The sequence below is a fragment of the Marmota monax genome, unplaced genomic scaffold (assembly GCF_021218885.2).
Source record: "Marmota monax isolate L192 unplaced genomic scaffold, Marmota_monax_Labrador192_F-V1.1 WCK01_AAM20220418_F8-fsc00118, whole genome shotgun sequence".
In the NCBI taxonomy this organism is placed as follows: Eukaryota; Metazoa; Chordata; class Mammalia; order Rodentia; family Sciuridae; genus Marmota; species Marmota monax.
This window is the reverse complement of record NW_026695231.1, coordinates 7,051,016-7,077,331: the sequence shown is the minus strand read 5'-3', so window position 1 is coordinate 7,077,331 and position 26,316 is coordinate 7,051,016. Positions and strand designations below refer to the sequence as shown.

Sequence of the window (26,316 nt, the reverse complement as noted above, 5' to 3'; positions counted from 1 at the left end):
ATAATGTCTCTTCTTACATGAGTCAGGAAAATTAATCTCTGGCTCTCAGTTTAAATGAGTTCAAAATAGATAATCTCAAAATCTCTCTCAGATTTATAATTCTTTAGTATTTGGCTTTCTATTCTTGATTTATTACGTTTGTAATTTTTTTGGTACCAGAGATTGACTCAGGGGTGTTTAGCCACTAAAAGGGTTTCCCCAACCCTTTTTTATTTTTGTTTTGAGACAGGGTCTCACTAAATTGCTGAGGCTGGCTTTGAATTCATGATACTCCTGTCTCAGCCTCCTGTGCAGCTGAGACTACAGTTGTGCACCACCATGCCAAGCTTGCCTTTGTAATTTTTTACCTTTCTGGGTTCCATAATTTTTCGCTTGACTCAAACTGCCTACTTCAGTAGAAAGGCAAGGGATTTTTGTTTTTTTCCTTTCTTTATAATTTATTTGATTGTTTTCCTTTTGTTCCATTAATTTTTGAAGTTATAAAGTTCTTTCACTATAGAAATATGACAGTCACATTTTGCATCCCAGTCTATTAGAGAAATTGCATAAGAGTTAATAAATCAATAGAGCTAACCAACCATCAGTTAATCTATTGATTTCAAAAAAATGGATCTCGGCAGGTGTTAGTGGAATCATATCTTTTATTTTAGTATTAGATAAATTATTGCAGAGATTCCATCTTCTACTCTAAAGTAGAACATAGGGTATTTTAGTTGTATGTCCAAAGAGCACATGGAACTAAAAAGCAAATTTTGTATCTTGTATATAGTAGTCGGTTCCACCTCACTTCTTACCTCACATGGGTCAGCCTAGATGGGTTGACTGACCATCAAGCAACCTTTGAGGTCGTTGTAAATAGAATTGTATTTGCTAGGAGGGGAAAAGGAAAAGGGATCTTTGGAACTTGAATGTAGGTGAAAGTTTGATTTTTCTACTCTTCTGTATTGGTACAAATGAAAAAAACACTTTTTGATTTATAGGACTTGATTCTCGTACATATTTCCAAGAGGAGGATCTTAATTGAATGAAAAATAAATGCTGTTATATACTATATATATATATCATACATAAATATATGCATGTACACTGTTGCTGTGCATTACTAATCTTTTGTTGATCACTGTGAGTTTTGAATATTGCTATTTCTTAAGTACTGCATGCTAACCAGTTGTGCCACTGGAGCTCCAGAATATTGCTTTCTTGTCATTAATATTGTCTTCTAAAAATTTTAAAATATTACATACAGCAAAAGTTAAAACAATATAGAGAAATTATTGAAGAATTCTGTTAAAAATCCTTTCATGATTGAATAAATAACCTAAACATTCATACCGTCTTTTTTATATTTATGAATGCCAACTAAATAACCAGAAATTCCAAGTCTTATCATCTAAACCTTACTTTGAAGCTAGAAAGAATTAAAGCATAAGTTTTTACAAAATTGTCACTTATGAATCCAAATAAAAATTTAATTGAATTTGTTCATGTGCTACAATGATTTTAAATTTTTAAAAATTAATATTTTAGAAATATAGACCCTTCTCAAGGCTTAGTAATTTTTTTCAAGGAAAAAGGAAACACAACTTTATTTACTTTAAAAATTGTTAAAGTTGTTAAAATACAGCTATAAATTTTATAAATTAAGGGAAGTAAAAGTTTCAAAGAAACCATATTTAAATTTATTACTCAAAGACATTCTTTAAAATGGTCTCAATATTTTATCATTCCATGAAGTTTATTGATTAAAGTTTTTTCTTTTCTCATGAATTGTAAACAGTACTATGTGAATATGCTTTTTTCGTGCTCTTACTATAAATGTGTATGATTTACAACTTTGAACATTAGGAAGTAATTTTTTGGTTACTCAGCTTATATATCTAGGTTTGGTTTTGCTTCAGTTTTCTTCACACAAAGAATTTCTGTATTAAGACTTCTCTGAATGTTTATTTTTTCCGATCTCTGCCACCTTCCCTCAGCCCATTCCTACTCCTCAGGACTTAAGTAGAAATTTATTTCTTCATTGTCTTGAGACAATGTTATCACAATAGTAGTTTATAGACCTTGGGAATTAAATTAACACACTTCACTGAATGAACATAAAAAAGACTTTTGCTACCCATTGCATTAGTGTTCATCTGAAGATATACTTGTTTTTCGGTAATTTCCTAGTCTCTAGTTACTTTTACTTAGAGAAGCATTTTGCAACATGTTTAACTAAATCCGAAGTGAAGGAATTTGCAGGAGGAGCTCTTAATTTGTTTGTGTAAGACATGGCTGGAATTAGTTAGTGAAAAGTTAAGAGGGAGGTGGGATTGTAGCTCAGTAGTAGAGCACGCACCTAGCACGTGTGAAGCACTGGGTTCTGTTCTCAGCACCGCATATAAAATAAAGATATTGTGTTCATCTACAACTAAAAAAAAAATTAAAGTTAAGAGGAAGCTGGAAACATACTGCTGTTGCCTTTACTGTCTCGTGGGTCTCCCCTTGATAAATCTCTAGATTGCCTTCAGCTGCTTCTAAACTGATATTTCTCCTGTGTTAATGATGTTCTTACTGTCATTAACATTGATCTCCTGGAATTTTTTATAGAACTATTAGGTAGTTATTATTGCACATGTCTCATTTTGAAGTAGACATGCTATGAAAAATTTAGCATTCATAACTGGGAGAAATCTTAACCCACTTTGTCCCATATCTCAGATGTAGAACACCTATAAAAACTTAATATATAATATAGTTGTATAACATGTAGCAATTATATAGTAAGAAGAATGTGTATTGTATCATAGTAATTATAACTATTAATATATATATATGCTCTAGGTTATGATTTTCAACCTATTTTAATACATCCTTGTCAACTTTATTGAAATATTTGCAGAATTGAAAACTTGGGACTTAATGGGTCCTTGCCTGTCTAATCAAACATTTATATTTTATTGAATGAAAATCCAGGGCTAGAGATTTTCAATGAGATAATGAAGTTTAAAATGAAACTAAAATCCCAGTGTCTTGATTCTGCCCATTATTCTATATGGTGTAAGAAAGAAAAATTGAGTGTTGTTTTTCTTCATACAGAATGATTATTTTAGAAATATTTTTAGTTATAGTTGGACACCATACCTTTATTTTTATGTGGTGCTGAGGATCAAACCTAGTGCCCCACATGTGGAGAGGCAAGCACTCTACCACTGAGTTACAACCCCAGCCCCAGAATGATTTTTTTTTTTTTTAAGGGAGAGAGAGAGAGAGAATTTTAATATTTATCTATTTTTTTTTTAGTTTTCGGCGGACACAACATCTTTGTTTGTATGTGGTGCTGAGGATCGAACCCGGGCCGCACGCATGCCAGGCGAGGGCGCTACCGCTTGAGCCACATCCCCAGCCCCAGAATGATTTTTGACTTTCAAAAGTTTTTAGACTTAAAATGATTCGCATACTCATTGCATATTAGGAACATTATGGTATAAAATGATACTTGTCTGATAGTTAATTGTCATTATTAACATCACTTTAAAAACCAGCATTTATTATCTCCCTGTTCTCCTTCTTATAACCATGTTTATATATAGAACAGGCCATGGTCCACATTTGAAATGGACGTAGAACTGGAGTATGCTACACTGCAGACAGTTTATTGGGACATTTTAATGTGTTGCAAAGGCATTTTTGTTATGTTTTGTTCTGTGAGTGTGAGTTTTTAATGCAAAAACATTCTTTCATATCTTGTGTACCTCTGAGCAAAGATTCTAGCATATTTGCAGTAAAGATGCCACGGCCTGAGAGATTTTTTTGCTTATAAGTTTGTATAGAGAATTCAAATCTTCCTTTTATAGAATGAGTTATAAATAGTGAATACTTTTTCTTTCCCTATTAGATTGCTCAGATTCCATTCTGTGGGGGAATTGACTGTGAAGATTGGATCAAAAAGACCACTGCCAGGTAACCAATGCAGCTTGTGAGGTACTGCGCTGGAAAGGAAAGGCAACATATAGCATAAAAATGAATGAAATTCTCATGTGTTTTTAAATTTCAGGGATCAGGATCTGGAACCTGGTGCTCCCTCCATGGGAGCTAAAAGCCTTTGTATCCCTTTCAAACCACTCTGTGAGCTGCAGCCTGGAGCCAAATGCATCTGTGGCAAGAACCCTGCCAAGTTCTACACCTTGTTTGGTCGGAGTTACTAGGATAAAATAAAACCATCACACCAATCCTCCTCGCTTTTTAAAAAAACTGATACTAATATCTTCTCAGATACAGTTTTATGATTTTTTTAAAATAAAAGTTGTAAAAGGAGATCACATGAGACAAACAACTATTCTTATGCTTAAATCAGCAATGGAAAAAAAGACTTTTCTGTAAACAACCCCAGTAATAAATATCATGAACTAATACTGTTTTATGTATTCATTTGTTTCTGAAATACCTGAATTATGTACTACAAGGAAAATCCTACCGGCAATTCATTGAAAGTTAGGTGGTGTTGATATCAACACCCGTTGGGATGTCACCAACTTTAAACCACCAATTATCCCATCTGTCTTGGAGGACTACCCTTCCATAACTCCTAATACTGAATCTAAAATTGTCCTGAATCTTCCTGTTTCAAAAATAAAACAAAGACTGGGGTTGTGCTCAGCAGTAGAGTGCTTGCCTCGCACGTGCGAGACCCTGGGTTTGATCCTCAGCACCACATAAAAATAAATGAATAAAATGTATTGTGTCCATCTACAACTAAAAAATAAATATTTAAAAAAATAAATAAAAATAAAACAAAACCACGAATGAAACAAAAAATAACAAAGCTTTCCCTTGAGCTTCTCTCTTCCTCTAGTTGGGTCTTCAGAAAAGTCCTAATTTCTAAAAGAACTGTCAACCTCGTCACTTCTACTTCACTATACTTTTCCTCACCTTTCCCCACTACAGCAGTCTCACCAGGATCCCTGAGGACATACCTGAACAGAGCCAGTGTTCACTTCTTATTCTTGTCTTACCATATCATTCTGCTGCACTTGATATTTTTATTAAAACTATCCCTATAACTTGTCATCCTCCCTCTCAGACTCTTCATTATTCACTGACATTTCTTCCTTGGCCTGCTTCTTAAACATGTTCAATGCTTGGCCTTCTTCTCATGCCATCTAATAAACCTCATCTAATCCCATGGTTTCAAATAGTATTAACAGGCTAATAATGTCAACATTTTTATCTCTATATCTGAGCTCTAGACCCATACCAACCACATACTGAATTCTCTTGTGTGTTCCATCAGCATTTCAGGATAACATGCCCCCAAATCTCATAACTCTCTATTCCCAGACCTCTTCCTTCTATAGTAGTTCCTGCCTAGAAGATTAGCCTGCCAAAATATACCCTAAACCTCAAACCGGAAATCTTGAGTCATCCTAGGCGGCCCCTCTTAACATGCTGTCATTCATATTTGGCCAGCAAAATAGCTGTTCTAGTGTCTTTTAGGTCTTCCCTTCACATAGATCAAATGGCCTCCCATCTCCTCTCCAGATTTTGTCTCTACATTTGTACAGGAGTGTTTTTTGTTTTCTTGGTTTTTTTCCTCCCTAACATTCAGTTTATTGAGATATTTTTCTTCCCCTTGAAATCTTTTTGTTGCTAACCCTTTAGCCTCTTCTGGCTCGTATTATGTCTCTAGTGTCCTCTTCAACCAGCAAAGTCCTTTGCAACCTAACCATTTGGGGTTTCCTGTAAATGGTATGCTATTTCATGTCTATGTCTCTTTGCCTGAAATGACTTTCCTATCTCATTTCTAGTTTTCTTGGTAAATTTCTTATTTCAGGATCCAGGGTTCCATTCCAATATGCTTTTCACTTGGTACTATAAATATACAGTAAAGAGAAAAAGGCTTTAACGAAGACTTGAATTCTGAGCTATGCTATGAGAGATAATAGAATTTCAATACAAATAGAGAGGGATGAATAATTCGAGCAGAGAGAAGGAGGTACAAAGGGAGGAAAGCACATCCTATGTATGAGAACACAGGAATTGTTCCTATGTTGGTTAGGAAATTATCAGTTGAAAGATTAAATATAGCTTGCTTACAGAACCAAAGTTATGATAGTTTACAGGGTCAACTGAAGTTGCTCTGTACTTCATACACCTCTAGTCACAGGAGTTATTTTACCTTCCAATTTTTTGTACTGTTCTGTTTTTGAGGCAGTGCTTTTGTATGTTGCCAGGCTGGTCTCCCTCCCATCTGGTTTTAAGGGATCCTCCTGCCTCAGCCTCCAGAGTAGCTGGGGCAACATGCATGTGCCATTCTGCCAAGCTTATTTTTCTACAAACCAACATACATGCTTTTAAGAAAAAAAAAAAATTAGCTCGTTTGTGGCAAACACCTGAAAAGTCGATCAAAGACTAATAACCACACATTTTGTCCTGTAGCCCCTAGTCATTTTGGAGAAGGTGGCCATCTCTGGTACAAAATAAGTTCACAGGCTATTTTGTTGAAGCTTCAGATGAATAGGATTAATTGCAGAAAAGTTTGAAGTTTGCTGCTTTAAAAGAATTTACTATTTAAAGGGACTCTATAAAGGAATGAATTCTCCTAAAACATAACTTTGATAAAAGTTGACTTTTAAACTGAGATAAAGCAAAAATATCAAAGTTTGATTAAAGTCTGTATCTTGGGCTGGGGTTGTGGCTCAGTGGTAGCGAGCTCACCTAGCACCCGTGAGGCACTAAAGCTATTGTGTTCACCTACAGCTAAAAATACATATTTTAAAAAATTTATCTAGAGGACTGGGGTTGTGGCTCAGCGGTAGAGCGCTCACCTAGCACCTCCGAGGCCCTGGGTTCGATCCTCAGGACCATATAAAAATAAATAAGTAAAAACAAAGGTGTACAAGTAGAAGAAATAAATATTGAAAAAAAAAAAATCTATCAAGAGAACTGGAGTTTTTCAAGAGGGTGCTTGAAAAATATCCTTTGAGAGAGAAGCATTATTAGTATTTGCATATTACCTACATCTTTAGATTACATATAACACCTAAGACAATGTCAGTGCTATGCAGATAGTTGATGTATTGTTCAGGGAATAATGATATGAATAAAAGCCCTGTAAAATCTAAAGTACACATGCAGTTTGTTTTTTTTTTTAATTGACCTGCAGTTGGTTGAATATGCAGATGCAGAACCTGTGGATTTGAAAGCCAGAGATAAAGATAATAGTCACAAAATTGTGTGCCTAGTGCTCATTGCAGCAGTAAGAAAACAGATTGAGACATATGTATTATCGGCCCTGCTTGCTGGGTCTAGTGTACTAACATTTCATCTTAGCAATTTCTAGTTCATCTACGAGAGTGGGTTTAAAATTGTTTTTCATAATGCCAGTAGATGACATGAAGGCCTTATGAGAACTGGACAATGACAACAACTCATGTTGCCTGCTAGCAGAGAGGATTTGAGTCCTGAGGTTAGCAGCAACAGAATACATCATAAAATAAGCAAGGATAGGGACTTGAAAGATCACCCTTTATTCTAGTTATTAACATTCATCATCTGTCATATAACCATGGTCTCCAGTGGTGGTTATAAACATCAAAAACTGGGAAGACAGCTACTGCTATCCTATGATTGTCCTTAGGTTTGGTCCTTAGGTTGTCACTTTTACTATATCTAGAAAATGCTAGTCATTTATTTAAGAAAAAAATTTGAGTGCCTGCTCTTTGTACATTGCCAGAGGATATAGAAGTAAAATTAAACATTTTTTTTTTCCTTTTCTTGGCTGTATCACCTTAAGCAGTTCTATTTGAGATGCAGAATCAGGCAATCAGTAGTAGAAAAGGAGATGGGGCAATGAATTGGGCTGAGACCCTCACTAAAACACCATGAGATCATCTTGATGAGAGTCATCTTCATGTAGTCAAGATTAGTACTTGGAAAAATTAAACAAACCCTATCCTGCCCTGCCACCAGGCTTAATGTAACAGATACAAACACATTTTGTGTGTGTGTGTATGTGTGTGTGTGCGAGCGCGCATGCGTGACTCAGTATGCAATATTAATTTACTAGAAAGTTTGAGCTTGGAGCAGTGATACTGAAATGATATAAAAGATTTTATTAAATAAGTGTCCTATAATGGGAATATTTCAAAAAATTTGAAGTATGTCACCAAACCCCCACTTCATGGTGAAGAAGTAATTACTGAATAAAGAGCTTGGGGAATACAGAAGCAGGTGATGATGTATCAGTATTACTTTCTGTGGGTAAATAAGTAATTCTATTTATTTATTAATTTACTTGGTACCAGGAACTGAATCCAGGGACACTCAACCACTGAGCCACATCCCCAGCCCTATTTCGTATTTTATTTAGAGGCAGGGTCTCACTGAGTTGCTAAGCTCCTCACCATTGCTGAGGTTGACTTTGAACTTGCGATCCTCCCGTCTCAGCCTCCTAAGCTGCTGGGATTACAGGTGTGTGCCATCATGTCCAGCCCTTTTTTTATATTTTAGAGACAGGTCCTTGCCGAGTTACTTAGGGCCTCATTAAATTGTTGAGGCTGGCTTTTAACTCACACTCCTCTTGCCTCAGCCTCCTGAGCCTTTGGGATTACAGGTGTGCACCACCACACCCAGCTGTTATATAGTACTTCTCTCATTTATTCTCTCTCCTAGACAATAGTACCTTTTTCTCCTCAAACATCCAATGCTACCCCTTTGACTCAGTTGATCATGCTGATTTCATGCTGATTTCTCAGTTGATCATGCTGATTTCTGAGAAGATAGAAGTGATAGGAATAGAATCTCTGCCCTCCCATCACCACATCTACTTTCCTGCTCCGAGGCCCATATATTTCACCCTTTCTGCTACAGCAGCTGGAGGTCTGTTCTCCAGTACGGGCCCAGCCTCCACTTATACACTGTATCCCATCCCCTCTCACATTCTCAATGCAGCATTTCAGCAATTCTCCTTTACGTACTGTCAGATTTTCTTTTTCCATTGGATCTTTCAATCAACTTAAAATATATGCCATTTTTCCCAATCTAAAAATACCCTTTCATGACTGTAAAGTGAAACTCACTGAAAGGATTGTTTGTACTTACCATCTTTGGATTCTTTACTCCATTCTTCTGAACCCCCTGATAATTTGCCCTCGCCACTTCCCTGAAAGACTCTTGTTAAGATCAGGCAGGAAGTGTTTCTTCTTCCTTAGTCTTTTAATTCTATTCATATCTTTGATTGATTGGGTAAGGCCCCCCATACATTAGTGAGGGTCCTTGCTTCATTCCATCTGTGGGTTCCAATGATAATCTCATTCAAAAACACCCTTGCGGCTACATCCAGAATGTCTTAGATATCATTGACAGCTGGGTGTGGTGGTGCACACCTGTAATCCCAAAGGCTCAGGAGGCTGAGGCAAGAGGAGTGTGAGTTAAAAGCCAGCCTCAACAATTTAATGGCCAGTCAAGGTGACACATCAAAGTAACCATCGCAGTCTAACTTTAAATTCAGGGGGAAAAAAATCTATATCGTAATACCAGCCTGTTTCTTTAAAGGACTGAGTGTATTCAGATTACCTAATACAGTAGAAGCCACTCCTGTTTTAGGTGTTCAGGATCTGCCAAACCTTTAAGGGCTATAGATAATCTTGACAGGTGGTAAGATTTAAAAACAACAACAACAAAACAAAAACGTCTTTGCATCAATTAAATCATAATTGACCTTACTTCCTGAAACTATCTGAATTATATCTTTAGCTTCCAGTTTAAAAGCACTTTATCTATGAGCTGTGGGCTGTAGCTCAGTGGTAGAGCATTTGCCTAGCATGCATGAGGCCCCTGGTTCAATCCCAAACACTGGGAAAAAGTGCAGACTTCAAAGCACTTTTACCTTTCATGAGCATGAAGAATGTTTTTATTGTCCTATTTATGAAGAATGTTTGGAAGCAGGGGATAACTGTTGGTTCCAGGTCAGCGGGCAAAGCTGAATTTGACTTTCACTTACTGCTCTGATTTCTGGATGAATGACCCTTGAATATTCCGAGAGCAGGAAAGTAGATGTGGTGGTGGGAGGGTCAGAGATTCTATTCCTATCACTTCTATCTTCTCAAGCAGAAATCAGCATGATCAACTGAGTCACTCACTCAGTAGAGGTGATGACATTCAAAACTGTCAGGCAGACAAGACGTGGTCATTGCTGTCAAATGGCTTGCCTTACCACAGCCATTACTGCTCGCAGACAACGGAAGAGGCTGGAAAGGCCACAGCTGCCAATGAGCTTCTGAAGGATGGGAAGACGCAGAAGGTCTGTAATTACACAAACAAACAAAACAAGATACTGAAGCCAGTGTCTTCCATTTCCATAAGCTCCTGCTCACGTGACTTCTCTTGCTTAATTGCCCTTTAAACTGTTTTATGACTTTATAGCAGCCTATAAAAGGTGATTTCTAAATATGACAGGTGCTGAAAGGCTGACTGGGAGAGTTACCCTGGAGTTGTAGTCACTAAATCTATCGCTGCTGCCTTAAGAGCTCAGCCTTCCCAAGAAAGGGAGAGAGGACACCAGAGCACTGAGCCACCATGGGGCGATACTCAGGAAGGAGCTTTCGCTTGATCCTCATGTGCGCGGTCAGCATCCTCCTTTTTGTGATGGAACTAGTGATCGCCCACGTGGGCAACTCCCTCTCCTTAGCCTCTGACGCCTTTGCTGTCCTTTCCCATTTTTTGTCCATGATCATAGGACTGTTCGGCGTCAGGGCCAGCAGTATAAAGCAGCACAGGAAGAGCACCTATGGCTTTCTTCGTGCGGATGTTGTGGGAGCGTTTGGCAACAGCATTTTTGCTGTGGCGCTGATGTTCAGCATCTTGGTCGAAGCCATCAAAAGGTATATCACTCCCCAGAAGACAGAGCAGGCCCTGCTGGTTCTCAGTGCTGGAATTATTGGACTATTCTTCAACATTCTTAACTATGTCATCTTCTTGGACTGCTGTTACTGCACAGCACCCAAGCCCCAGGGAGACACTGAAACAGGTAAAAAGTTCTTCAGATGGTAGCAGCAGATTTTCTGGGAGTCATGGCAAGTACTATCTTGGGGTGGGAGTGAGGGTTGCGGCTGATGGCGCTGTTTGGAAAGGCCCTAGTCATTGGGTGGACCTCTTGTTCCTGTGATTTTACAATAGATTTTTCTCAGAAAAGTTGCTATCCCTCTGAAGTTCCTTGTGCATGGAGTGGCAGCAGGCCAATTCCATGTGTGCGCACAGTGGAGGCTCTTTGATTTTTTACTCACAGAGAGTGGAAAGGTAAGTTTAGACAGGTGGAGAGGGAGTGAAGGCCATGGAGGGAGCAATTTGAAAGAAAGGGATGTGGTGGTAGAAATAGTCTCCCTTAAGTGACTCACTTTTGGTTTCCCAGATGTGACATGGTTACATGTGAATTTAAAAATAATGTTCTAATGTCTCCATAAAATATGTTTAAAAAAATGCTGGACTACAAAACCAACTCACAAAGACTGAAACATCAGGCCATTGGATAGGTTGATGAATGCTTAGGAATATAGTCAAGGAATGTTACATAAAATTGGGAGGGAAAAAAATGAAAAGAAGATGGTCTAGTAAATTTAACTCTTTTGTAATGGAAATATTTGTACTTACTTATTGTATGTATCTGTTCTATTTGAGAAAAGGGAAAATGATTCACTCATGAATCTTTAAGAGCTACTTAAGCGTGGGCATTGAACTTATTGGGTCATTTGTCACAAAATTAAATTAAATCTTGGAAGAGAACAATAAATCTGAAGTGGTTCTTTATAATATGGACCAGTTTTTCTTTAACTCATTGCCACAAAAGGAATTTTAAAAATATGTAGATATCTATACACAACCATATAGTTCTTGCAGAAGAGAAATCTCCGGTGTTTCTTTTAGAAGTTCTAGAGTGTGAACAGATTTTCAAATCAGTAGTTTCAAATCATGGCTTTGGCACAGAGCAGTGGTCAAGTTACTTTAGCTAGCTCTCCACCAGTAATATGGAAGGAGTTAAGTGCTAAATGAAATGCTAAGTATTTAGCACTTATTGGACACTTGATAAATATTAATTATTTTTAAAACACAATGTAAGCTATTAAATTGTGTGATAACTCAGTATCATTTCATTCTAATTGCTTGTATGGACTATAAGAAATTTCAAGTTTTTCCTTATTCAACACTGATTAGTTTTCTGTCACTAGTAAGTGGTGCATTGAATAACTGAGTCTGGTGGGGGAAGCTCACAGTCTAAGTTTGCATTTACTTATTTGTTTGTTTATTGTAGTTCTAGGGATTGAACCCAAAGCCTTGTACCTGCTAGGCAAGTGCTCTACCACTGACCTACATCTCCAGCCACTTTTTTTTTTTATTCTGAAATAGGGTCTCAGTAAGTTGTCAAGGCTGACCTTGAATTTATGATTCTCCTGCCTCAGCCTCACAAGTAGCTGGGATTATAGGTATGTGCCACCATGCCTGGCTAAGTTTGCATTCTTTTTTGTATTCATCCTGTCTTTGCTACCATTATAAACTGTGTCAGTTGGATTCAGTCCTTTATATTATATATATTTTAATTTCCCTATTGGTAGAATGTATATTAGAAGAAAACCTATATGCTAATTTTAAAAAGGAACAAATAAGAATCTAGGGTCTAGATCTTTATTCAGTTCAATGAATCACTTAATTAGAGTGTCTTTTTTTGTAAAAGACAGCTATTGAATAATTTGAGCTCCTATGTCTTGGTTACATCAGTCATCATGTGAAAAATATGACTTGAGGTTCCAGATCCGAAAATTCACATATTCAATATAATATAATATGATACATATGTATGTATCTTAGGTATGCATTTAAAGGAAATTTTTTACAAACGATTAGTGTTGACAATGAAAGTATCACTATGATATAACAATGAGATTACCATTATGTCTTTAGTCATCTCACAGTAGTTCTAATTTTGCCTTTATTCTTGACATATGGCAGCTACCTGCATATAACAAGAGCAGTTTAGGTAAAGGGTCTAACTTTAATAAACATGAAAACTGGCATAGAACCTTAGTTCCATTTTTATAAATTGAATTGTCATCAGCTCTTGGTGCAGCTCGAATCTGGGAAGTGGTTCTTTGAGTGTTTATGTCTGTGCTAAGACAATAGCAAGAGACTTGAGAAAAGCCCTTACCACATGGGTTTCTACTGGCTTAATAGAAGTGTCTGATGCTATGTTCTAATAGCTAGCCATAATGATGGGTCCTCTACACAATGACTAATTTTTTAAGGTCTGTATTCTGTGTTGCCATGATCATTCTGGTAGCTTTTGGTGTTGCTGAATTCTTTGTTTAGAAACTTCATAGTGTTTAAACCCTCCAAGTTGTTTTAGGATATCTCCTGGTTTGCTACCATTTATGACTCAAGTTATGTATTGATTTTTTTTTTCCCAAACTGCATGTTGATGTTCTTCTCATTGCCTAAATGAGTTTGAAGAAAAGAGTAAATATTTATTTAGGTCAGATAAATCGCATAAATTGACATTAACCCAAGACTGACTGACTGACTGACTCATATTTTAAGAAGATATGTAATTAATCCACATGTATTTATAACAAGATTATAAACTGTGAAGGTGGAGGAGATTCTTGACTTCAAAGATTCAATCGAAATTTAAGAGAAAGAACTTCTATATGTGTAGAACCATAGCTTATAGCACTTTGAAGTGTCTATAAGCTGAAGAGCTGCTGCTACCCCTGGTTTAGTGATCAGAATCCAATAATTTATTACTTGTGTGGAATTTGTAGCTAGAGAGTGTTTTTGTTTGTTTTTTTCAGACAGCATCTCACTTAACTGCTCAGGTTGGCTTTGAACTTGCAATCCTCCTGCCTCAGCCTCCCAAATCTCTGGGATTGTAGGCATGTGCCACCTGACCCAGCTAGGGATTGTTTTTGTTTGTTTGTTTGTTTGTTTTTGTTGTTGTTGTTGTTTACTTAATAAGACTTCAGTCTCTCTTGTTCTGTGGATCTTTCACTTGTTTCAACTTAAAGGCATCGACACCAATTATACTTGATGTTTGAGATCACAGAAAAGTGAAAACTTCTTGAGAGCACTCACTTTAAATATTAACAAAACAGACTGTAGATATAGTTGAGACTTTCTCTGGGATTCAGACAGAGAGAGCCAGCATTTTTTTTTTAAACCTGGGAGAAAAGAATGAATGAGAGGTATAGCTGAGATCAGGGAGCATGGAAGCCTTAGATCAAGAACTGGCTGACCCAAGAGTATGAAGAGGTTCAGGAGACAGTGGAGCTGGTGGAGTTTGGGGCTAATGTGAAAGGAAGAGTGAAAAAAGTAAAAACTACAGCCGTTTAGGAGAAAACACACAAAATAAGTGTAAAGTCCAAAATGTCCATGGCTCTACGTGTGAGTGTGCTTGGGAGAAGGGGGTGGGAAAAGTGGAGAGAGGTAAAAACAACCTACAGATTCACAACTTGTAGATCCGGATCCTAGGAAATGTGTCAGATTAGTATTTCCCCTCTAGATTTAAAGGACTAAATTTGCTTTGTTTATATATATATATATATTTTCCTAGTCCTTATTTAATTTGATTTTCCTTGACATTATATAAAATTAATTTTTTTTCAGGACTAAATTTTCTTTTAAAATTTGTTCAGTAAAACTCTTGACTTGTTCTAAACAGATAGCCTCGTTGTACATTGACCTTTATTTTAAGCTAAAGGTAACTTTGTTCTGTTTACTTATTCAGGCCGATGACTTCTACTCTATTGTGTACCTATTTCTGCCAACAATAGATCAGACTTGTCATTTATAGCATTTATAAATGATAAAGGAATATCTGAAACATCTATTTATTACTTTTAATTGGGAAGGGGGGGGTAGGCAAAAAAGCCTTAATATTTAATTTTGCTTTGATTCCCAATAGGGCCCCCTACCTTCTGACATCATGCTCCTCCGACTGACTTGCTAGAGGCAGTGACTTCTCAGTAATCATCAAAGTTAGATTGTCGTGGAAGGTTTTAATATACCCTGGTTTGTTGGCTCACACAAGCTTCTAGATAAAACTCAGCTCTGTACCCCAATGCAGCTTCTCCTGTAGGCACTGGGCTATATGCAAGTTGCATTTCTTTTTCTTTTAGAGGAAATGTGAAATGTGCACATTTAGAAACAAGCAAAGTAGGCAAGGATCTGAGGGTTTCAGCAGAGGTAAGGTGGAATTGGCTGTGTCTCCTTCAGAGGATAAAGAGGTAAGAAACTGCATGATAAGAGGCACCATTTCCAACTGGAAAAGTGAAGGTCTTCTAGGCTTACATTACCTGTGTTTTCCCTGTTCTAGGTCAGAATTAGGATTGGAATGATTGAAATTATACAATAACTATTAAATAATTTAAATAAACATGATGCTTAATTCCCAGTATCTATTCCTTTGCAGTTTGTCCACATTTAACACTAACCATGGGTTTTCCAAGCACCTTAATGTGTTTTGAACAATTAACTCCCACATGAGGATTCAGGATAAAAATGTGCTCACACAGCACAGATCACTGTAGCTCTCCTATAGAGAACCCTAATAAATCTCTATGCATCTCTTTTCTGACTGGCCATACCTTCTTTGCTTCCCATTAAAGGTTCTTCCTCACAGGGACTGAGTAAGAAAGAAGAAAGAAAGATTGAAAAAAAAAAAACGGAAATGAAGGAGGAAGGAAGGAAACAACAACAACAACATTTGTGAAATCGATTCAACTGAAGAAAGAAAAAAAAAATCCAAACAAAACAAACAAAAAATAAATAAAACAGGGAAAGAGACCAACCAGCTCCTTGTCCTCAGCCATTTTGTTCTACTGTGCAAAGACTGCTCAGATTGATATCTGAATTGAATTTTAGTGGAAATGAGTATTGACATCTCTGAGTTGTCAAGCACCGTGAGAATATAGAGAGAATAACTTCAGGTCCTTATGATACACATTTTGCAAAATAATTAAGAATACCTGGAAAGAATACTTTCTATTTTCATTTTTCAGATAGGAAAAAAAAGTTCAGAGACAAATCTACAAGCATAATGGAAAAGCATAAAGAAATTAAAATGAGTTAATTAAAGATCGTAGCCTACTTGGCCAAAATAAAGAAAATAAACTGCAGAGAGTGAAAAGTTATTTGGCAAAAAATACAAAAGAACTTATCAGAAAGTGTAAATGAGTACACCATAAGTTGAATCCTAATTTCAGTAGCTGAATGACCTCCAGAGAGTTACTTAAAATTTCAAAACCTCAGTTCCTTCATCTATAAAGTGGAGAATCTCTGTTGCAAGGATGAAATTATATTATATGTGAAAAGTGCCCGGCATACCAACTGGAGAACACTGAGCACTCAATAAATGATGATGGTAGCAGTGTTAATTGATAATGATTATCCAAGGCCTGAAGGGAAGGAATAAATGAGATATTAGTAAGATCCTTCTGTGGACAAGCCGCTTGCTTACAACTATGAACAGGTAGCCCACCTTAGCCTTGGCCAACGTTCTTATAATTTTTGCTGTTCATCATACTCTGATCAATATAGCTCCATCACCATTCCAAAAATCCATTCAAAACTTGTCTCAGTGATGACAGGTTAGTAGCATCTCTAGTAGGGTGAACCAGAAGGAGCGTTAGAGCAAAGACTTGAAAATACATGTTCTGAAACTTCTTCCCGCGTTCAACAGGTTGAATATTGGGGAAGATACTTTACCATTCTGATCCGCAACTCAGAGGCACCATGGTGATGCCTGTAGTTTCAGCTACTCTGAAGACTGAGGTGGGAGGATCTCTTGAGTCCAGACATTAGAGACCAACCTGGGCAACATAGTGAGAAGAAGGAAGGGAGGAAGTAAACGGAAATGAAGGAGGAAGGAAGGAAACAACAACAACAAAACCCTTTATGCTTCTCTTTTGCTAAATAAAAATACCTTCATGATGCATTATTTTTCAAAGGGCTTATAAATGTTAACTTTCTCACCTTTAAGTGCTTAAGATAGCATTATGTAGAAGGACATTATATCATTTTATATATATATATATATATATATATATATATATATTTCTTCTAGTTGTAGTTGGACACAATACCTTTATTTATTTATTTATTTATTTATATGTGGTGCTGAGGATCGAATCCAGGGCCTCCCACGTGCTAGGCGAGCTAGGCGAGCGCTCTACCGCTGAGCCACAACCCCAGCCCCAGTATTTATATTTTTAAGCTGTTAAAATTATATATTTTAAACTGTTTTATTGGGAATATAATGTCAATATGTCACTCATAAAATAGTGTGAATACAGTCCATATACTAGACTCTCATTTCCAATATATATAGATGAAGAAATTGAAGGCCCCAAATATTGTATAGCTGACACAGACTTAAGGTTAGAATTTTCCAAGTAGGTGGGATGAAAGTAAACATTCTGTTTTTTCTTATAATCTGATTAAAATTATTTATTTATTTGAGATAAGGTATCATTATGTCACTGAGGTTGGCCTTGAACTCCCAGGCTCAAGTGATCTTCCTAGTAGCTGAGACTGGAGGCTCAAGCCATTGTGCCTGACTTGTAGAATATGTTGTTTTTCATCTCCTTCTTGATCTTTTGGTAAAGATGGTGGTTGTGGTTTTTAAAAAACATTGTGTACTACTGTCTGATGATTTTCTTTTTAACTCTCCAGAAGAGGTCTTATTAGGACTTATGCTATAGCAGAGGGGAAACAGCACATGGACTGTTTCTAGTCCGATGATTTTGGTGTACACCTGTTTTGTCATCATTTTCTACAAAAGGCAATAATATCTAAAGACTCCTGTTCCTTAGAATATCTTCCATAGTCCATCCTCTGTTATTTATTGTATACATTTGAAAGAGATGTTTTGAGAGAACTTTGAGAAAGCAATTTTTGATAAATCCTATCTGGGTTCTTGTTCTTTATTTACAGTGACGTCTCTAAAAATGCATCAGCCTAGTCATGAATAGAAAAGAAAGATGATCCTTAGCTCAAGTCAAGGAGAAAAGTGGGGACTGTTTCCTTACAGAGCAGCAGGGAAGTCAGGTCAGAGGAGAATTGGCGGGACTAGCCACCTCTCTGCTTTCCGTAGACTTCCTCACTTGAACAAATTGCCTTGAGAATATGCAGGAGGGAGAAGAGGGGAACCAGTAACTAAGCTCTACACCAGCACCAAATGACAACATGGCTGGGACTTTGGGTGTCCAATAAACAGTTATCATGCATTCATCTAGAACTAAGATGAAAATAAGAAATAAAAGATAGTGATAAAAATAGTAGCTCAGTTTTTGATAAAAGCTATATTGGAGAACATAGCTTGGATGTGATGATAAGCTTTCTAATAATTAGCTGATCATTTATTTATTTATTTAGTGGTCTCACATGCCAAAAAAGTGCTCTACCATGACACCACCATCCCCTAATGCTTATTTCAGAATTAAACATACCATCCTCTTACAGGCAAAGGTCAATAACAGGAGGAGCAGAGATGGCATCCGGAGCAGGAAGAATGTATATCCTCTATGGGCAGGCAGTGTGAAGGGGAAAGCCCAGGAGGGACTAAGTGAGGCTTATTCCAGTCCTTTAAACAAACTTACCAAGATAAGACCTTCCCACCCTGAGGACGATGTCCTACCTGGATTCTGGGGAGGAAATGAAGGGGCCAGAAAGAGTCTACACTAGTGATGGCCCCCCTCATGGAAATATAAGAGGAGTAGAGGCCTCTTCATCCCTCCCCAACGTGGGTTCTCTTCACCTTATGTCTCCCCTTGATGGACAGGATGAGCAGTTTTGTGGATGATATTGCTGAATATCCAGAAGGTTGGTGGTCTCAGTACCAACCACTGCTTCTCTTGGGTATGTTTTCTTTAGGACCAGGGTGTACAAAGGTAGATTATACCCCCAGTGAGTAGAATGGGTTAGAATAGTTAAGTATATTGGTTATGTGAGTTCCGAGTTTTCACAGATGTTCAGTACTGCTCACCAGAGATTACAGAGTGACTTGAAGGGATAGCATCAAGATATTCTAATAATTCAACATTGACAATATAAAAATGGCCCAGATTTAAACAATATGGATGCCTTCCTAATGTTAAATTATAAGAAGATAATTAAAATTCAGAATTAAATATATTGACCTTATAAGTTAATATCTACAGAAATCAAAATCCTTCGCCATCAAAGGTTAGGATTTTATTTCACCCAAGGGAAATAAAACCAAAAGCACAGAGTCTGTGGATGTACCTCAGTGGTAGATCTCAAGTGGCCTGGTATGCTCAAGACTGTGGATTTGACCCCCAGCATTGCAAAATTAATAAGTACGTAAATAAGAATACAAAAAATTCTTTGTGTTGAGTATAGTCTCATGGAATTTGGTCATGGTTTTTTTCAGTAGTTCAGCCTGAATTGTTTTACAGTATGGCGGAAATTGTTCCTTCAGGACATCCCAAATCGCCTAGCTCCGCACAAAGGCTTCCATGTTCTCCACTCTGTAAAGGTTCTCTCTTTGCATTTGTAGTTCTTCAGTTTTGTTATAGTTTCCATATATGGACTTCTTTTTGTTTATTCCACCTGGGAATCATTGTGTTTCAAAAGTCTAAACATTTATATATTTTATTAATTCCAGAGGACTTTCAGATATCTATCTGTTCAAGTTTGGCATATTCTACATCCCTTCTGTTTTCTCCTTCTCTAGTGTTATTAAAATAATGTATTGTGTTGTTCTGTCCTCCATGTTTTGTGACTTCTTTAATATTTTCTACCTAGAAAAATTTGTTGCATTCTAAGTAATTTTTCAGGTTTACTTTTTAAAATCCTTTTCTCTTCCCCTCCAACCCCACATATATTTAAGTTGTTGATACTGGTCTTGAGTTCTGGATCCTCCTACTTCAGCCTCCTGAGTAGCTGGGATTACAGGCATATGCCACCAAGCCCAGCTTCCATTCTCATTTATACTTCGGTGCTCATTAACTTGTTCATTAATTTTTTAAAGCTTTAATTGAAATTCTTTAGATCCACAGCAAGTTACAAAGATAATACAAAGACATCCCATGTACCCTTTGTCTAATTTGCCTCAATGGTATTATAGTATAATATCAAAACCAAGAAACTGACATCTGTATGATATGTGTCTGTAGTTCTCTGCCATTTTATCATGTGTAGATTGGCGTAACCACCACTAAGATCAAGATACAGAATTATTATATCACCATAAAGATATTCCTCACTGCTGTACTTTTATAGGCACACCCACCATTCCTACACTTCTCCCATTTCTGTGACCTAGTAACACTAATCTGTTTTCCATCTTTATAATCTTCTAATTTCAAGAATGTTGTATGAGTGGAATTTATATATGTGACCTTTGAAACTGATTTTTCTCTTTAGCATAATGTTCTTAGGATCCATTGAAGCATTTGCAGGTTTAGCAGTTGGTTCTTTTTATTGTATAGCATGAATGTAGTTGAGTTTTTTTTTCAGCTACTCTGCCAATTTTAATTGGTGAATTAGACCACTTGCACTTAATATAATTATTGGAGGCAAGAGTCTATTGCATGCTAGTCAACATTCTTTTTTTTTCTAATAAACATACTTAATATGTTCTGTATCTGATATTTTCAACATCTATAATTTTTGCATATCTGAATCTGCTATTTTTCATTTTTGCTAATGCTCTCAAGTGGCTTTATTTTCTCACATTTTATGGGTTTTGTGATTTTTTAATTGTGAATTAATGTTTAATGAACTTTATCTGAGAATTCTTTGAGGTATAAATTGGAGGTACATTTTTCTTTTTTTTAAAGAATTTTTTAATGTATATATATTTTTAGTTGTAGTTGGACATAATGTCTTTATTTTATTTTTATGTGGTGCTGAGGATTGAACCCAGGGCCTCTCACATGCTAGGCGAGCGCTTTACCATGGAGCCACAATCCCAGCCCAGAGGTACATTTTTCTACACTAGATTTGCATATGCTTTTATTAGGTGTCTAAAGACACTATTAACTTGGGAACTTAAAAATTCTTTATTGGGGTTATTATTATTATTATTATTATTTTACAGGTAGTATGAATGTTTACTGCATTCCCACATGAAGGCCATGTTATAGTTCTAACTTCCTAGGGGACATGTTTTTGTTCCTATCCACAACCAAAGCTAAAAAACGTGCAAGTTTCCTGCTTGTTTCCTTTGGGGGCAATGGGGTTTTGTTTGTTTATTCAATTGTTTGTTTTGTTTCAATCTTTCTAGCTTTATAAGGGGATCTTTGGTATAATTCTCTACTGTGTGTGAATCTAAGTTCTATCTCCTATGCCACACGTGATCTTCCATGGTTATTAAAATCCTAGGATAGGATATTTTTCTTTATTGAACAAGTATTCTTAAGTCAGATTCTGGCTTCAACTTACCTTTTTTTGACGTTTACTTCATTTGTGGTCTCTGAGTATTTTTTAAAGTCTCTCTCTCTCTCTATATATATATATATACATTTTTTTTTTGGTGGGGGGGAGTTTAGAAAACATAATATTACCTCAGGGCCTGAACACTTACAGGTAAATTTAGGTACTTAGTGCTTCATATAGTCTAGGTCCTCATTTCACTTACAAGGATCAGGGTAGAGACTCAGCAACGTCAGGAAAAGGGTTCCTCTTGGTTATTGCCTCTCTAAGTGGCCAGCCAGCACATGCCTAACCCTGCCAGGGCCAAGACCCCTGGAGCACTTAGCTCATCTAGCACAGCTCTTGCTACAGGAGGTGTGTTATTGGTGCTGAGTCTTCCCTCTCTGCCCAGCATGTGGGCTCCTCTCTCAGAGAGAACATTCCTGCCTGCTTGCAGAGTTTAGAAATTTGCAGCAACGATATCCTAGGCTAGACTTTCTTTATGGCATTTTCTTAAAAGGGAAGATATGAGACAGAGAGAGGAAGGAAGGAAGAAAAGAAAAAAGGAAGGGATCAACTTAATTTAACCATTGACAATCCAACTGACCTCCCTGAAAGAAGGAGACCATGAAAGGTAATTAAAATACTAGAACATGTCTCAGGTTTCTGAATAAAAGATTTTGTAGAGAGAGATGCTAAATCATAGGAAGGAAGGAAGGAAGGAAGGGAGGAAGGAAGGAAGGAAGGAAGGAAGGAAGGAAGGAAGGAAGGGAGGGAGGGAGGAACCGACCATCCTGATTTCCATTTTGTCTTTGAGCCTCCATTTTGGCTGCATGTGTTCACTGTGGCCCTACCTCCCGCTTTGGCCTGTGGCCCCTGCTTCAGAGGGCAGCTGCTCCCTTGTAGCAAGCCTACATTCACCAAATCTGAAGTGGGAGATGAGCTTCTAGTGTTTTGTTCTCCTTCCCTCCAGGAAGGCTTGGTTGGCTGGTTAGTGGTTTACTGGGTTCCTAAATTGTCCCTTCTTTCAGCCCCACATGTAAGACCAGAGTTTATGTTGGACTGTCTTCCTTTGGCTTGGCCATTGTTTTCTGGGTCAGACATTTGTTTTTCAGACATTATTATTATTATTTTTTTAATCACAGCAAGAGAAATGAAGTCAACGTTTAAGGGTCTGCCAAAAGCAACAGTGTTTGATCCAAACAAATCTTGTCAATCCTCACCTCTGGGTTGGATAGTCTCACTTGAAAGGCATTTTTCAATTAAACAAAAAGCCTAACCCAGGCCAGGACTCAAACTACCATTGTCCTGTTCAGATCCCTTCAGTGCCTATGTCTTGCACCCCCTGCATCTGTCCTTAGATGCCTAACCTGTTCAGTCAGGACCCGGGAAACTCACCCCACAACAGCTGTTTTGCTTTGAAGCCCTTCTCTCGATACCTTAAGTATTCTAGGCTAACCTTCCTGGGCTCCTCCCCTCAAATAGCTCTAAATTTTATAGACACTTTGTTTAGCTGTCCCAGTCTTCACATGGTGCTTCTCTTACATTTACTACATAACAAACCACCCCAAATAAAGTGCCTTAAACAACAATCATCTAATGATACTCAGGGTTTCCATGGGCTGGGGATTGGAGAGGACACAGTGGGAATTGCCTGTGTGCTTCTACGTTGTCTGAGGCCTCCCTTGGGAAGACTGAGAGACGGGGGTCACCTTGGTGGCTGGAGGCGGCAGTCCCTGGAAGTTCACTTACCCCCATGACTGGTACCTGGGCAAGTAAGTTTAGGACTGCTTGCCACACCACCTACACATGATCTCTCCCTGTGGCTTGGCTTCCTCGCTCTAGAGTGGCCTCAGCATTGTACATGGCAGCCCAGGATTTCAAGTGTGAGTGTTCCATCAAACGAGGTAGAAACACCATTAATTTTTCTGACCCAGCCTTAGAGTCTACAGGCCAGTGGTAAGATGCATGACTCCACCTCTGGATGGGAAGAGAAGGTCATCCTGTAGGAGAACCCATGGGATGGGAGCTATGGTTGTAGCCATTTTTGAAAAAACATTCTGTACAATTTTCCCTTTGGCCACAATCACACCATTTCCACATGCACAATTCACTCAGTTCTCCCCAAGTGTCCTAGATTCTCATCTACTATGGGTGTCAGCTCAAGGTTCAGGATCTTGTCATCGTAAGTAGGTCCAAAGAATGAAGTCTCTCTGGTGTGGTTCCTCATGTGAGGCTCCTTGAGTCTATTCCCTTGGTTTGCAGATATGTAAAATGAAGAAGCAAGAGGCCTGCCATGTACACACGCAGCGGCAGTCATGGGACAGGAATTGGAGAATGGCCACATGCCCCAGTCACGTTTATTTTGGACAGTCTTCACAAGTAGCTTCCTGGATCTGGTTCCCTCTGGTGGCCAGGGAAGTGAGTTCCAAATCCCTGTCCGCTATCAGAAATCTTGCTTCTCTGCCTCTCAGAGATTTCCATGGTTTTCTGTCCCTAATCTGATCTAATCTAATCACATTTTTCAGCATGTTTAGATATGTATTCCTTTTTCATTTTTGCATCTTTCAAGCGTCAGGAAAGCTCTCTTCCTTTAGCTCCATCTGCCTATTGTTCCTGAGAGTAAATTACTCTCCCTCTCGTTTTCTTCGCACCTAAAACTGAGGCATACACTAAAAACCAGTCTCAGGCCTGTTAAATAGCTATTGTTTTTCAGGCAGTAAACTACTGGGATCTGCCAAGGCTCCTGCTTATTTATTTATTTATTTATGGACTTTTTTATGGACTTACTTATGGCTTATTTATTTTTTAAATATTTATTTATTTATTTTAGGTGTAGACGGACACAACACAATGCCTTTTTTTTTTTTTTAAATGTGCTGCTGAGTGAGGATCGAACTGGGGTCCCGCCCATGCTAGGGGAGCGCTCTACCCCTGAGCCACAATCCCAGTCCTTAGTGGACTATTTAAACCTGACAGCTCCTGCCCTGGTCTCACGGAAGCTAAATATGTAGAGTTTTTGTTGTTTGTTTTCTTGGACTCTAGGCACTCATCTTTATCTTTCCCAAGGTTCCTGTGAACTCACCAATATACTAGGGCTTTTGGGGGGCTCATAAGCAAAACCTCTGTGTTACTTTCTTAGGTTTGGAAGCAATTGATGTATAAAATGTGGATGGCATTTGAACATAAAATAGCAACTTTACTACAGATAATGAGGAATATGGCTAAGATATGTAGTGGCAAAGAGCTTTACTATAGTTCTTCCCAGAGTTAGTCATCAGCCCAGTCTCAGACCTCCCTCCTCCATGTAGATCCTGCCTCAGTTATGTACCAGGAGAGCTGGTCTTTATGGGAAGGTAAGTTTGAAAAAGAAATCCCAGAAGAGGTCAGCTGAGTATGCGCCATTGTTTCTCCCAAGATTACCCATCAGAGAAGTGATCTTATCTCTGGGAATGTCAAGGAAACAGTAGAAAGAGATCAAGAGTGATTTTTCTGGGGAAGTGCCCTTGTGGAAATGTGAAGCTTGGGGAACAGAGGATCCCCTAACACAACAGAAACTGTGAACTCCAATGGGAGTCTAACAGAGCACCCCTGTCAAGGAAGAAGCATATTTGGTAAGGAAGGTCTGAGACAGCAGATCTAATTTGCAGTCACCAGATACCTATAGTGAGGACCACTCCCTCTTTCCCTCTGCACTGTATTAGCCGACTTGGATATGTATGCTTGACACAGAGTCATAATAAAGAGCCAGGTACAACATGGGCACAGAATAGGATGTAAATATTTTAGACTGATGGTCTTCATCAGAAAGAATCATTAAACAAAATAAAATCACCCCTTCCTGCCAAAAAAAGTTTTAAAGAACTCATAGTCTAGTGATGTCAAATACCTGGTAGAAATAGAACTCTCATCTTTTTTTTTTTTTTTTTCCTCTCTGTAAAGGGAATTGAACCAAGCCATGCCAGGCAAGCACTTTAGCGTTGTTCTGTGCCCCCAGACCTTTTTATCTGATTTTGAGACAGGGTCTCTCTAAGTTGCTCAGACTTGTGCTTCTCCTGACTTAGCCTCCCAAATAGCTGGGATAACAGGCATGTAACGCTGCACTTGCTACTTTTTTTTTTTAAATAAAAAGAAGAAATAAAATTGTCTTTATTTGCAGATGATATGATTGTCTACCCAGAAAATGCCAAGAAATCTCTGAAACTATTGTTAAGAGCAAATAAATGAATTTAGCAAGGTAAGAGGATAGAAGATTAAAGTAAATAAATCAATTACATTCTTATACACTAGCAGCAAATAAATGGAACAGAAAAGGAAGATAATCTCATATACTTCTGAAAAGAATATAAGTTTGTGCAATATTTCTGATGGTAGTTTGACAATAGCTATATACAATTTTAAGTGCTCACATTCTGACTCAATATGCCCAGAAACATATACTACAAAAAGTGAGCATCAGGATACACCTGTTACTATATGTTACTATAACATATTTCACAAATAATCACAATAACAATGACCACAGGGACAAAACACAATAGTATAAAAGAGGATACTACATGTCCATCAGTGGGCGCTGCCTCACTTAGATAAATATGCACAGCTCTACAATGAAATAGCATACACAGGTAAAAAAGACAAGGTAATCATTAGACCCCCTCAGAATAATGACATTTTTTGATGAACTGCAGAGGACCAACATTTGAGGTGGCTTTTTTGCATGACAAGCTGTTATCGTTGTCCAGGGGGCATAGTTGGTGGCAGAGTCAATACTCAAAGACAAGTCAATGTGCATCTCTAAAGTTTGTGCTACCATTTCGCTCTCCCTAGCTTCTAAAACTCCATCAAGTTTTAACGTCTCTGAATCTTAGGTTTTTTTCCAGTTAAAATGAGGACAGTCATACTTACCTTTTA

At 37.7% G+C, this 26,316-nt stretch overlaps 2 protein-coding genes across 3 annotated transcripts in view; both read left to right on the top strand.

The window, feature by feature from the left end:
* Nucleotides 1-4,392, top strand: part of Eprs1 (glutamyl-prolyl-tRNA synthetase 1) — a 73,486-nt gene extending 69,094 nt beyond the window's left edge. For both annotated transcript variants that reach the window (XM_046438390.2, XM_058577076.1), the window contains 2 exons: nt 3,878-3,942; nt 4,037-4,392. In XM_046438390.2, coding sequence (XP_046294346.1) covers nt 3,878-3,942; nt 4,037-4,187 — 216 coding nt within the window. In that variant the 3' untranslated portion in view covers nt 4,188-4,392. The remainder of the gene's footprint in view (nt 1-3,877; nt 3,943-4,036) is intronic.
* A 6,165-nt stretch (nt 4,393-10,557) lies between these two features.
* Slc30a10 (solute carrier family 30 member 10) overlaps nt 10,558-26,316 on the top strand; it is a 46,116-nt gene continuing 30,357 nt past the window's right edge. The window contains exon 1 of the mRNA XM_046438489.1: nt 10,558-11,008. Coding sequence (XP_046294445.1) covers nt 10,558-11,008 — 451 coding nt within the window. The remainder of the gene's footprint in view (nt 11,009-26,316) is intronic.